Source organism: Athene noctua, chromosome 4 (assembly GCF_965140245.1).
Source record: "Athene noctua chromosome 4, bAthNoc1.hap1.1, whole genome shotgun sequence".
In the NCBI taxonomy this organism is placed as follows: Eukaryota; Metazoa; Chordata; class Aves; order Strigiformes; family Strigidae; genus Athene; species Athene noctua.
In genome coordinates this window covers 84,878,945-84,893,388 of record NC_134040.1, presented here as the reverse complement: position 1 = coordinate 84,893,388, position 14,444 = coordinate 84,878,945, and the positions used below count along the sequence as shown (strand labels likewise).

At 49.3% G+C, this 14,444-nt stretch overlaps 2 protein-coding genes across 2 annotated transcripts in view; one reads left to right on the top strand and one right to left on the bottom strand.

The window, feature by feature from the left end:
* Positions 1-14,444, top strand: part of LRBA (LPS responsive beige-like anchor protein) — a 414,576-nt gene that overhangs the window by 231,672 nt on the left and 168,460 nt on the right. The gene's annotated exons all lie outside the window — the stretch shown is intronic.
* On the bottom strand, positions 894-3,473 carry MAB21L2 (mab-21 like 2). Its single transcript, XM_074904118.1, has one exon. It carries the CDS (start codon positions 2,710-2,712, stop codon positions 1,633-1,635), a length of 1,080 nt encoding a protein of 359 aa, XP_074760219.1. The 5' UTR covers positions 2,713-3,473; the 3' UTR covers positions 894-1,632.

Sequence of the window (14,444 nt, the reverse complement as noted above, 5' to 3'; positions counted from 1 at the left end):
CCCCGCTCGCCCGCCGCGGCTCCGGTGCAAGTTCATTTCCCCGGCTGCCGTCGGACTTTTCATTTCGTTTTTAACTTAAAATCAAGGCGAATTGGAACGGCTGTTTCTTTCCGGATCCGTCCACAAAGAAACGGAAGTAGTCCTTTGGGGCAAGAACTTCACATTTTTACACACCCCACCCGCCCCCCCCCCCCCGAAGGGACCCGAAAACTTGCGCGAAACGCGCCGAGTCGGCTCTGAAATCTTTGGGGCGGCTGGAGCGGATAATTCTTTTTTAAAACTTAGAGATGCCTTCCCGATAAAAATCTCGCAAACGTTTCTAAGTCGTCCCGAGCAAATTTTAAGGCGAAATGGCTACGGCAGGAGATGGAAGGAGCGGGGTAGAGCTGAGCCTCGGGGGTGGCCGCGCAGGGAGAGGCCGGGAGGTTTCCTCACCCGCGGTTTATCCGCTCGCCCGGCTCTGCCGTGGTGCGATTTTTACGCCGTACTTAAAAATCCGGGGAAAACAAATGTTTGTTTAAAAAAAATATCGACCGCTTGCTCTAAAGCGCATTAATTATTCAGGGGAGATCTATACTTCCCTCGTGTCAAACGGACAGCGCGTTGCTCTGGGAAGCGAAAGCGAACGGGGATGGATTTTTAAAACAAAATACGAGCGCTTGAGGTTTCCCGGGGAAAAGGGGGAAAGAAAACTGTAAGGAGGAAAAAAAAACCCAAACCAAAACCAAACCAAAAACCCACAGGTGACGACCGCGGGGTAGGGAACGGCATGCTCTAATTCTATCTAAATTCTGGCGGGCTGCTGTGTGACCCTCCGTCGATTCCCAAGATTTAGAGAATAGGTTTAAAGTCGCGGAAAGACAGGCTGAACTACAGAATATAGAAGATTTTTTTTTTTTCCTTAGCGGCACTATTTTGATATAAACTAGAGGGAAGTTTAGAAAACATCAGTGACTAACGCCAAACTAAGGCTTCGGCTAGGTGTCGCGTTTAGCCTATCTTTGCATCTCGGGTTTCTGTTTTAAAAATTTCACTTCTGAGGTTCAGAAGGAACCTCCTTGCCTGAATTTAAGAACCATTCACGAGAAGTCAGCGTAAAGTTAAAGTAATATTTTTATTACTATTCGCAACAAGTCAGTTGTGGGGCACATAATCTGACCTTGGCACCGAAATACATTTAACGTCAGTAAAACTTTTTTAAAGGGAGATTTGTACATATAGTTTAAATAATTTTTTCACTTGGTGACAACATTCAGGCAAACGAGAGAGAATAAGAAAAGGACTATACATGGATTGGAAAAATGTACCTTTCGGGTTTCGTTTGGAAGTTGCAAAAGTCCGATCGCTTCTTTTTGTGACTTTTTAAAAATTCACATTGGAGGGCGGCAGGAGAGGCTCTTCCCTTTTTCCGTGCCGGGCGGAGAGCGCTGATGCCGGCGGGCGGGGGACGGGACGGGGGGGGGAACCGTCTGCAAGTTTTTAAAGGCCGAGCTGCAGGTGGGTGGGGGGCGGCGGAGCCGCGTTTCTTTCGCCGCCTCTTTCCCGTCGTCGGCTCGCGTTAAATTAAAACCCAGTTTTTAGGCGGCGGCAGGTTTGCGGGAGGGCGAGTTTTGTGGCGCGGGGGTGGGAGCCCTATAGCTTGTCGAGGCTTTTGGGATTGGTGAGGATTTCTCTGGCTAGTCTCCAGGTCTGTTTGGCCGCGCTCTCCAGGGCCGAGTGGGGCTTGCCCTGAAAGAGGTCTAGGTTGGGCAGGAAGTAGTGGGGGCAGCGCCGGCACTGCAGGCAGGAGATGAGCTGCAGGAGGATGCCGTTCAGCCGGTCTCCCAGGCACGCCTCGTCCCAGTCGGTCTCCCGCGGGTGCTTCTCGCACTCGTACAGCAGCAGCGTCTTCATGTGGTAGTTGTTGAGCGGCTGGCCGGGCAGCTCCAGGTGCCGGTCCCGCAGCGTTTTCAGCACCGAGAGACACTTGTTCCGGCAGCCGCCCATGAGCAGCCGGTTCTCGGCCTCGCCGAACTGCAGCACCCAGGCGTCGCTCTCGGCCGAGCTCTGCTTGCCCGTCAGCGAGTAGCACTCCTTGGAGAGCAGGTTGAAACCCTCCGCCTTCACCTCCGCCACCCGGTTGGGGCCGGGCCAGGGGATGTGGGGCATGGGCCACTGAGCCGCGCTGCGGGGCCAGATCCCGGTGCACTTGAAGGCGGGAGTGATCTGCACCACGTAGCGCTCCCGGATGCGGAGCTTCACCTCGCTGGTGTCCGCGATCATCTTCACCACGTCCCGGTAGCTGCACTTGTCCACGGCCTGGGCCACCAGCGTCTGGAAGCGGGAGCGGATCTTGCGGGCGGAGAGGTAGCCCGAGGCGGTGATGAACTCCACCCAGAGGGACATGCTGCGCTTGCGGCCGTCGCTCAGCTTCAGCACGGCGCAGCCCGGCAAGGAGCCGTCGTCCACGAAGTTGAAGACCCCCATCTGGTTGAGGTAAAGCACCACCTCGAACTCGGTGGGCGAGATCACCTCCAGCCCCTCGTAGCGGGCATCGATCTCGCTCAGGGAGCTGATGAACCGCGGCTCCTGCACCTCCACCTCCTTCAGCACGTCCGACACGACCTTGCACACCTCCCGGATGGTCTTGGCGATGGCCGCTTTGCGCGCCTGGCACCGCTCCGTGTAGTATTTGTTGAGCTGGTAGACCAGCTTGGCCTGCGCGGCGATCATGTTGGGGCACAGGTCCGGGCTGTACACCGGGCTCTCGCAGTACGTTGAGGGATCCAATGCTTTAGCGGTGGCTGCAGCTTTGCGGAGGGCACCGGCCAAATCGCAGACCCCCACCCCCTCCGGGAAGAAGGCGGCAGCGGCGCGCCAGTGAGAGCGATTTAAAAAAAAAAAAAAAAAAAAAAATCGGGGAGGACGATGAAGCACAAAGGAGCGAAGCCCGGCGCCGAGGAGGAGGAGGAGCGGGCCGGTGGCGGAGCGGCGGGCAGCCCCCGCGGGCTCCCGGAGCACCAGGTCTGGGGTGGCGGTGGGGGCAGGGAGGTCCGCGCTGCCTCCGCGCTCAGCCGCCCACCCCCCCGCGCAGCGCCGAAAATGCTGTTTCAGTAGTTCATGGGAAAAAAACAAAACAAAACAAAAAACGAACACCAAAACAACCGAAACCCCCCAAAAACCCCAAACAAACTTCCCCAGAACTCGCAGAAGGTCCCCGCAGAAAAGCCGGTCGGCGGCGAAGTTTAAAACCGCACACGAGCGGAGGAGGAGGAGGAGAACTCGAGCAGTGCCCGGAGCGGAAGAGTGAACTCTCTGTCTGTCTGTCTGCCTCTCTCTCAGTCCGTGGCACCGCCAGAGATGTGCATGAGTTTGGCTGCCGCTCTCAGACTGTCAGGGGGTGTTGCTGAGTTCCCTTTTCCTGCTGGAGGCGTTGGCTGACCCCGGCTCTGTGGCTTTGCTCTATCTTTACGCGCAGACGTGTGCACTTGGTCTGTGATGTCTCATTCCTGTCCTGCAGCTCTAGATAGATTGTTTGGAGATATATATATATAGGTTTGTTGGGTTGTTGGTTGTTTTTTTTTTTTTGGTTTGTTTTTTTTTTTTTTGTTTTTCTTTGCACAGACTGTGTTTTATCCTGAGCGGGAGGAGGGCGTAGTGCCCAGGCTTGGCTTCTCCTCCCCCTCCCCACCCCTGGAAGTGCGCGCCGAGGCTCTCACTTTCCGCGCCTCTCCGCCGCCGCCGCCGGGCTCCCGTCTCTCCGCGGCGGTGCCGCCGGGCCCGCAGTTTATGAATGGGGCGGGGGGCCGGGGTCCCGCCTCCTACAATCGCCGCCGAGCTGTCAGCGCCGCGGCCAATCGCGGCGGGCAGCGGCCGCGGGGGCGCGCACACGGGGATGCGCCCTCCCTCCTCCTCCTCCCCCTCCTCCCCCTCCTCCCCCTCCTTCCCCCCGCTGCCGCCGTTTGCGGGGGACACACGACACGAACACGGGGCGCCCCGTCCGCTCCGCGCTGGGGTCGGCCGCCGTTCAAACCGGGGAGGGGGGGGGTGTGTGGAATGGAGAAGGAAAAAAAAAAAGGCAAAAAGCGGCGAGTTCACCGGGAATGTGTGTGTGTGGGGAGCTCGATGCTGCCTCCGCTTGCTGCGGGGAGACCGACCGAGGGGGAAGGGGGGTGGGGGTGCCTTAAATCTGCTTTCGGTAGCGCCGCGGTGGGAGCGGGACCCTCACCGGAGGAGAAGCGCATCCCTTGTTTTACTGCCCCCCGTCACGTTAATTCAGATAAATCTCGGGCCGTAAAGTTCCGTTCATCCTCCTAAAGCCGAGGATTGAGTTATTCGAAAGGAAACGATATTTTATGCAAGTTTGCATTAACGGCAATACCGAATGATTTGGATATCAAACTGTGGTTACGTCAGTTGGGAAAAAGCAGCGGCTCCCACGCTGCTGTCCCCCCCGGCGCCGGGGGAACTTAGCCCGGCGGGGGCAGAGCTTCCCCCAGGTCCTGCGCGTTGCCCTGCGCGGGGCCGCCGCGGGTCGCGGTTGCGGGGGGGCGGTGGGGGGGCGGCTCTGGGAGCGCGGCCGGGGCTCTCGGCGGGCGCTGCGCTCCTCCCCGCCGAGCCCGGCTTTCACCGCCCGGCCGCGGTGGTTCTCGGCTTTCGTGGGTTTTCCTCCTTCGGCGGCAGCGGGCTGATTTTAATAAAGAAAATCTCGCCGTCTGTTTTCCGTGTGCGCTTTAAATTAAAAACAGGTCTTGTGCCGACCGCTGCGCGCTGGAAGAAGTAAGTACGGCCGTGCCCGGCGCCGGTGGGGCTCCGTTCTCCCCCCGGAGGAGAGGACGGGCGCGTTCTTTCCCCTCCGCCGCCGCGCCTGCCCGGCGGGGAGCGGAGCTCGGCGGGGGGGTCAGGTGTCCCCCCCGGCCCCGTCGGCCCGGGGGAAGCTCCGAGAAGAGCCGCTTGGAAGGCCGGGAGCGGGGCAGACCCGCTGCTCGCTCGGTTCTAGGCGGCCCGGGGATGCGCGGCTCGGAGCGGGGCGAGTGCCCACCGGCCGGGCGGGCGGCCACCCTCCCCGGGGCCGCAGCCGGGCCACCCCCGAGGCTCTTCTCGGTGCGACCCGTCGGGCCGGGCTGGGGCGGCAGAACCGGGCGCGCGTCGCTGCGCTTCGCCTGCGCGGAGCGTTTTCTCCGGGGCTCGGCTGAGCGGGCGGCACTGCGCGGGTCTTGCGCCCCGGCTCGGGACGCAGAGCCGGGGGTCCCTTTCACACCCCCCGCCGGGGCTCTCGGAGCCCTCTGGCTCGTCCCTCTGCCCGGGGCTCTGGGTACCGACCCGGCCCGGGCGCGGCGGCGATGCCGGAGCCCTCAGGCGGCCCGGGCGAGGGTGGGGGGACGCTCGTTCGCGTTTTCAGGGTAAAAGCAGGAGGGGACCATCCCCCCCCCGCCCCCCCCCCCCCCGCGGGTAGGTGACTAATGATGAAGCGTTACTAGTGTTCAGATTTAAACCAATTCATTACCAATTTTCCTGTCTGAGGCTGAAGCTCTAGTAAATAATAAATCAGCTAAACAAAAGCCGACTTTAATTTATTGCCCCGGCGCTAATTAGAAACATCATTTGAGCAATAAACTTAAACACTTCCAGCAAATAATGCACGTGAAGCCCCTTCTCTCCTGTGCCCGGGCCTTCGGGGCCGCGCTGCGTTAAAACCGGCTTCAGTCTCTGGCGGAATTTGCCTCGCGCCGGGATGAATAATTGAAGGGGGGGGGGGTAACCCAGGATCCGAGGAGGCTATAATTGAAGAGCCCTTGTCACCCTCCGCTTTTCTGTGTGTTAGCGCCAGCAGGTCCTGGGCGGGCACAAGGCGCGGGGGCAGCCCCTCCAGCAGCAGGAGATGCCGCGTTTGGTCCATTAAACCGGACCGTGCGCCTCTGCCTGCCGCGGGGAGAGGGACGCTCTCCGGGCTAAAAGCCACTTGAAGCCTTCAGACGGATTGATCTGTATTCTCTCGTTATAATCCGTCTCATCATACTTGAGTTAATGAGGCAGGGGCGGGGGTGATCTGATGGTCCTTGACAAATTCATTAGGGAGGCTGCGGGACATTTTATTTGACTGTTAAACATGGTGTTTGTTTGGTTTAAGCGGTGCCAACATCAGCATGCCGCTGCCTGGAGCAATAGGGGTTTGTTAGCGAGGGCTTCTGTAAAAAGAGCTTGGAAAAGGGACGGGGTGTGCGGAGCCGTCGCTCTTGCCCTGGCTCCTCCCGGACCCCCCCGGGGAGCTCGGGCTGGTGCGAACGTGCCCTGGGCGACCGTGTTTTCTTCACGCTAAGGATGGCGAAGCAGCAGCGAAGGGCTGCTCTTAAACGCGCTAAGAGTTTTGTTTTGTTTATTTCCTTTGAAGAAAACGCCGCGTGTTTGTGTTAACCCTTAACAATAACAACAGAGAAAAAATAAAAGAAAGCCCAAACCCCAAACCCTGGAAAACAGCTCAGAGTTCTAGCAAGAAGCACCCAAGCTTCTTTTTATATTATGATGTAGCACCCCTGGGTTTACTTCCCTAACCGGCTTATCAAAGTGGCATGCGTCACCTATTTCAGAGCTTTTTTTAATCTTAAAGTTTCTACAACGTGCTGCTGGTACAAGGTGTAATTTTTAACGCAAGTCAAAGTTTAATCAAATTGAATTGGGGCTGTTAAAGGATTTCTGCCAAATCCGCCCTTTTTCTCTCCTTCTTCCCTTGCTGAGAGAGAAAAGTGAATGCAGGAACAGGTGCTCCCAAAAGGGATAAGAAGTATTTTTATGAATAACGTATGAAATATGTATGTGTACACACACGCTCTGTCCGTGGCAGCTTTGTAGATGAGACCCAGCTCACGTTCCATTATTTTCTAGCAGTTGGTTTCCTCTCTGCCCTTTCGTTTAAGGGAAACAGTTTCGCGGAAAACTGAATAATTAATCTGCTCGTGGAACCTAACGTCGTAATTTTATTTTCCTGGAGACCAGTCTTCAAACATTCTCAGCCTGCTTCCATTTATAGAAGAACAGTATGGGAAAAGAGCTCGTGCCCTTTGCCTGTCATTTTCGTACATTCCTGCACCGCTGATGGAGCTTGAACTGCTGCGGGGAATGTATGGATTTGCAAAGGAACGAGCCAGTAATGCATGTTGCCTTTCTCCACAGCAAAACTGGGTTAATACAGTAAAAGCTGCCGTGGGTTTGACAGAATAAATTCTGTTTACGTTCAGTAGTATACAGCGTGTGCCTTTTCTTGAGAGCCCGGGCTCAGCTTTCCTCTGTGCCGAGCTGAGGGCGGTGGTTGTGAAGTTAGCTGATAGTGCACATCGGGGGAGAGAAGGTGGCTTCATTTCTACACGTGTCATTAGTGCATCACGTCGGTTAAGAGCATCGCATAAATCTTGTGCTTTTCTCCACCAAGATTGAATGGTACAGTAATGAAAGAATTAGTACGTGTTTCCCTCATCTTTTGCTCCTTCAGCTCGCGCTGCAGGAGGAGGGTCCCAACTACTCCTTAAAGTACCTTATTTTTGCTGCCCTGTTCCATCTTAAAACGTGAACGTGTTCACATTCTGATGTTCAACCACGAGCAACCTGCAGCTGAAGGCTTTCTCTGCAGCTTTGAAGCTTAAATTAAGGGTAGCCTCTTCTCCTTTCCCGTGATGACTAATGGTGACTTCTTTTGGTTGTGAGATTGCTTGGGATGCTAACTACTGTTTTGTAAGTTTGCCTTCAGTAAGTTGGCAATCGGGGAAGATCAGACACGTGCACCAGAAAATAACATTTCTAGTGCTTTTGTAGCATTTTCTTCTTGTTAAAGCTTCTTGTGGGCCTTTTGTTTTGTTTGGATGCGGTTGGAGTGCAGTTTCATCCAGCAGAAATAACTAAATTCATGTGTGTTGGCTGGTCTTTATTTACAGTAATTGATTAATTACATTAATAACATCAATTTTCAAAAGTATGAGAGCGTGTAACACGCCAGGATTTTGTCAGCTTGGCCTCCAGTTGAATGCGGTAACACTTACTTGCTCGAAAAAAAATGTGAGGTGGGCTGCAGAGATAATGTCTTGTCTGGTTCTTCAAAATGCTGTGAGGGTAAATCAGCACTTGCTTTTACCAAGGTGAAAATTGCAAAGGTATTCCAAGCAAAGTCAGAGTTCTGGAAATGCAAAAAATCAATCGATCCGCGGGGATTTGGCCCGCGGTAACTTTTCTTTTTATCGGTAGCTGTGTGATGAGTGCTGTGTTTCTTGTCTTAGATGTTCACATATCTGTGCGTCCGCGTAAAGAATCGTGCCAACAAGCCTGCACGGTTTTATTGGTTAGACGATTATTTGAAAGATCAAAACCTTCATGCAGCTAGCCAAGATGAAGCATCTTTATAAGTTAACCTCGAATTCTCTAAACGATGCGCTTAAAAAATGTCCATTTCTAGCTCCAGGAGTGAAAGTTTCTCATTTATAGGCATGCATTTTAAAAAAATACTTTCTCAAATTCCGCGTCTAGCAGCGTGAAATCCTCCCCAAGTGCTGTTCCAACCTTCCAGCGAGTTTCTACCAGGGCAGCTGATAAAGGGAGAGGGTGTTGCGGGAGGAGGGAACACAGAGGGCTCGGTCTTCTCACTAGCACTGGTGTCCAGCCTGGAATATATCGAGTCGCTCACTCCCTCTCTCCTCCCTGTATTTTAAGATGATTCTGTTTTGGCTGTGGATCTGGTAGAAAAAACATACAGTTTTTATTTAATAAAAAAAAAAAAAAAAAAAAGGTTTCCTGTTTGAGCAGTCTTCTAATTGTTCCCTCATTCAAATAGAGTACAGTTTAAATGCACACTTAGAGCACTCTTCTGCATATTGTACTTCATAGTATTAAATTTTTATCCTTGGAAAGTGCTATGTTGAGAGGTAAAAGTAGTGTATTACTAGTTATAAAATCCTTGCAGGGATTTTGTTGCTGCTTCTAATGAGAGAATCAAATCATAGCCATTCCTATTTTACATCTCGCTGTGTGTATCTTATTTCAAAATAACTTCATGGTAATACGCTGCTCTCTTTTTAGTTTTCTTATGAATTAGGTAAAACCCGCACACAAAATAGTTCAAGGTACCATCTACCGTAGCTGAGAAGGGGAAAGTGTATTGGCTGAATGTATAGAAGCCATCTGCATAGTTTAATTGAAATAATATTTGGTGATCTAAGGGATGGAAATGGTTCCTTTTCTTTAACCATCTGAAATAAAACTAGGATGTAAACCAGCTGTCTTGGCCTATGGAAATCAAGGTTCTGCCAGTCTGTTTCTTTTCTTCATTTTCTACTTCTATCTTCCTTTATTATCTTTGGATCCCAAGGAGTCTTTCTTATTTTCTAACCGGTTTTGTCTGCAACGAGGGGCTGGGTTGGTGGGTTTAAATAGACTTTGGATAGAGTGAAAAATCTTTGATCTATGGCTATGACTGCTTCCAAATGATTTGCTTGCTGGGACTGGACACTGTCCATGCCCTTTCACTTCACTATCAGATAGGCATACAAAAAGGACTTGACATGCTACCAGATGCATAGTTAATCATTGCATTAGGTCTCTAAAGGGGTCCATCCAGACTCAATTAGGTCTACCATTTTTAACTAGCGTTTGCTCTGTAGTTTGTTTGGAGTACGATATTAATTCTAACTGCCCTCCTGTTTATTTAACAGCGCTTTAATGCAGTGCTGTGCTTTTGTTCTCAAGGAGTCTTCTCTGCATTTGTTCTCGGTATAGTTCGAACAAGCGAGTGTTACAATATAAATACAATGGCAGTATAACATATTCTCTGAAGCTTGAACGGAAAAAAGTTTTTATCTTTTCGTAATTCAGCTGTTTTCTTTTCTCAATACCGATTTCTAAAAGCACATTTGAAATAAGCTAAATGCAGCGACTGGCATGCGCTGAGGCGGTGTTCAGAAGAAAAGCTTGCAAGGGAGGTTTGGAACTGCATCTTAAACTTTGAAAACCAAACAGCAGCAGTTTCCCTATCACTCATTTTACCTAAGAGCTCATTCTTATATCTGGCACCGCATGCTTTTGTGTGGGGAGGATACTAAGGGGAGCGGGAGTTAAAAAGGTTCAGCTGTAGGGTAAAAAACATCAGGTAAATTATTGCTCTGGATCTTGCCTGGGATTTCCAGGAGTAGTTTGTGTATTTACGTTAAAAGTTGTTAACCGTGCGCACTGAATAACGTGCATTGAAAATTCCTAACATTCTCAGGCTTTCAAAAAAATAATTGTAGTTCACAGGGATAGCCAGTCCTTTCATGGTATAAAGGAACTCGAGTCTGCGAGTTGTGAAAATTGTTTTGGTCACACGTGCTGTCTGTGTTTCCCAGTAATGCTTACATTGAGGATGGGAGGCCTGTGGAAGCAGGAGCATCAAAGGACATAAAACCATCCTTGCTTGAAAATTGATATCTAAGAAAGGAGCACTAATCAGAGAATTGAAAAATATTTTCATTTGGTTTTAATCGTTTGTGTATTTATTTTATTTTGGAGTAAAGGAGGAGCAAGGCCTTCACTGATTAAGTTTTTGGGAAAAAAAAAAATCTGTATACAGTTATTAAAGCTGTTGTATTTGACTTCGGGATTATAGTTAGCCTTCCCTTTAGAGCGGAGATGTCTTGCTTTAGTTCTTTGCTTCACGGTTGTCAGTATTCTTTGAAGGAGGGCAGATGCATTAAAATGCAACATTTATCATTTGGTTATAGCGGCAGGGACGTTCAGATGTTGCTAATGGACTTCCAAGACACGGGTTGGATGAGCGAATGCTGCTCAGAGGTGCCAGTTAGGGCTCTCTGGGGTTTTTTAAATTCTTGATGCCTACCTGCAGCTCCCAAATGCAGGTGTGTGCGTGTGTATAGCCCGTTAATGATTAATATTTGTGCATATAAACATGCAACGGAGAATAAGCCTGGTATGAGAGTCCTTTGGAGGCACGGGCAGGTGGCTTTTCCCCATTCATCGCCTATCTTGGAAGTTCATTCTAACTGGCATCCGAGTGCCACAGAAGGGGAATTGTTTATACGGACTTTGGGGGTTTCCAGAGTGCGAACTTGAAAGAAAGTGGGACTTGAAATGCGCGGTCATTTGTGAATTTATGTTTTATCTTCCTTCACTTGAAAATTTATGAGGAGAGTGACTTCGGGTGCTTGCGTTGTGTGTTCCAGGGCTTGCCCCCACTGATAACACCCTTGTTGGCGTGAAAGTGCAATGCAAATTATGACAGTTACAACCTTCTGTTTTGTTTAACCTGTCAGTGGATTTCCTGGCTCAGTGCTGAGGGCAATGGCGTGTTCAGCTAGTTCCATATTCACCTAAACTTAAAAGGTCAGGTTTCTACAGGCAAGCCTAGTCAAAGCCTAATTGATGAGGAGGGCAGGGGGACAGAATTTACTGTTCTGTTGGCTAGTTTCATATCGTTAGGTTGTCCTGAAAGCATCAGGCAGTCACAGCCCCTTTCATGTAAGTGCTGACCCTAGACAGGAGCTGACAATCAAAGGAGGCAGCCACAGGAACCAGTGCAAGTAGGCTATTGATTTTTCAGTTAGGTCTAAGTAGTTTGTAGTATGGGTAATGGGTGACAGAGGCAGGTATGTCATTATCAATGAGCTCCAGAACAGTAGCGACAGCCCCCTCTCATATTTCCTTCAGCACTGACAGTATGCATCCAGCAGTGGTCAATAAATCGCCCAACCTTTTACTGACAAGTGACTTGGAGGTGGGGGTGGGAGTCAAAGAGCTAAACTTCCATACTTGAACTCGACGTGGATGCGGAGCAGGGATCTCGCTGCCTGCGTCCCTGGCTCGCCAGGCAGAGCCGAGGAGAACCCGGAGAACAGAGCCGTGGTAGACGGGCGGCCGGGGCAGCTTGACTGTACTTTATGCCCTCTAGAAAGTCAAAAGTTTTTCTCGAGATGGAGTGGAATAGCTTAAAACGCCAGCTTTCTGTATAAACACCGTCTGGTTCAGTAGTTAATTTAGGTTACCATGGCAGGGTTTTGTTTTCACTTTAGCGTTGCTCTGCATTTAATCAAGGTTATACTGCCATAGCAGTACAACAATCACAGTCTGCCATTCAAAATCCGCTTTTAATTCCTAGTTTCCTCTTCTTAAATTTCATATATGGTGACTATTTAAAGATATTGCAGCTTCCTTATAAATCCAGAGTGCTAGCAATACAGTTTTTGTTCTGACTACCCGTCCTGTTTTGGGTCAGTAGTGGAGTACCAATACTTTAGGAAGCTAAAGTTTTTATTACTTGAATTTTACTAGCTGTGGTTTCTGAATTTAATAGAGGTAGCTCCAAATTTTAGCTTTACACTTAATTAAATTCTGAAAGATATTGGGAGAACGTAAAAATTGTAATAGGTGGTGGGTGGGTTTTTTTTTCAATATGCTTGTATGGAAAATCAGTTAAATGAACTCAAGTATCCAAATCTGAATCTCCTGAAGTTTTCTAATGTCGTTACTTTATTTGAAGGATGTAAGTTATCTGCATTTTTTCAGAAGTTGGAATTCAGTCAGGTTTTATGCTGTGCACAGATGTTAACAAAATAACATATGCTTATAATTAAAAAAAATCTTTAGACAAATTGAAATAAAGCAGAAGAGTAAATGTTTTGAAAAACTTCCTTAAAATAACTCATTGCTATGGTATCTTGTTCAACAATGTTTGTAATGTTACACAGAGCAGGAATCTGAGCCTGTGTATGTTGAATAGCTGCAAAGCATCATACGTGACTGAAACTTTTTCATCAGCCTGCAGCAGCTAAAGCCGTTTTCTTTGTGGCTGGCTTTTTAACTGCAAGAGCACCGTTGACACAGACTCGAGAAGTGAGGTTGAAACTTATCACTGGATCATGAAATCCTCTCAGGAATATTTGTATAAGCTAAAAACCCGAGTAACTGTGGATTCGAAGCGGTTATAAATTTAATTTGGTTACAAAACTCTATTTTAGGTATTGTTACGTGGCCTATTGAACGAGGTTTGGGAAGGGGCTGGCTAGCTGTCTTCCAGAGGAGAAAATTTTCAATTAGTTGGATCGAAGGTTGTTTGAGACCTTCAGTGCTTCATGGCCGGTGTTCCTCTGTTTACTACATCTTGCAAAGCCTTTTTTTTTTTTTTCCCCCCCCCCCCCCCCCCCCCCCCGTTAAACTAGGTAAAAAGTACAGCCACGCAGTCAGAATCTTATCTTTCCTTACAAGCAGGTACAGCATCTCTTAGTGCATTTTTAGTGTCGCTGGCATGCTGTGTTATTGCAGGAACGTAAAAAGGAGCTGCAGAAAGGCGACAAATTAAATTTTCATGAAAGAAAACCCTAATCAGCAGTGACAGGGTAAGAGAAAGATGATTGCCACTTGGTCATTGTGGAGAGGCACTTAGACTTGGTGTCAGTGCTTCTGTTAATGATGACTAATGTCTTTCTCGGAGAAAACGCATGCTCAAACATAATGCTACAGTCCGGAGAAAGAACCGAGAGATACTGTTAAGGAAAAAGGCTGTGAATCCTAAAACAAAAGCTCACATCTTCAGATGAAACGGCCGTGGTGGTTTTGCAATGCCGGGAAGCACAGCCGTAAAACTGGACTTGCCTCACTCTTCAAGCAAAACAACAATAACAGAAGAATATGTGCACAGGGACACACGTGTGCGTTAGTCCGTGCTGCCTAGCGCCTGCTGCTTTAATTAAAACAGAAGGGAGAGGTGGCACCGGCATGTGGGCACACTAGTCAGAAGTGCAGAGTCACCTTTTTATTCCTCTTCTGTTAGTGAAGCTTGCTTTTTTAAAAGAACAAAAGCTGCTGCGATGCGCTCTTTCCTAAGCACAGTCCTGTGTTCTGGATAAACCTTTCATAGACAAATATAAAATGACTCAAAAGACCTTTTCAAATCTTGAAGCTTTGGCTGTTAGGTATACTGGCAAAAAAAGAGATGGCATGTGTCATTTCTTCAGCTTTTCCCAAAGTGAGACCTTTCAGAAGGGCATTTGCAATGCTTGTCATATTTTTTCATATACATCTTATTGGCCTGACAAGTCTAGAGGACCATGAGAAAACAGATGTCATTGCATTCAGACAACACTAATTACTCTGGGATTTTTGCAGCCTCAGTGCCTGCATGTAACTGTCGATTATGACTGTTTATGTGGCCTATCATGGGTACACGTTGCACGTTCAGATGGTACCACCAGCCTTTGTGTTTCCTATTATCACACAATAAAATGTAAAAATCAGCAACAAGCCCCACGACAAGGAAATGCCCGAGCGTGTGACTTCTATATGTTTAAAATGCCTTTTGTTAAAGGTTGCGTTCACGTTCTGGATAGATATGAAGTGGTTTAGCATCTGTTTGCTAACTGTGGTGCAGTGCTTTAGCTGTCAGTTTTCAGCGTGGTTCTTTATGTTGCAGGCTTCACTTTTCTGCAGTTTGTGTAAAC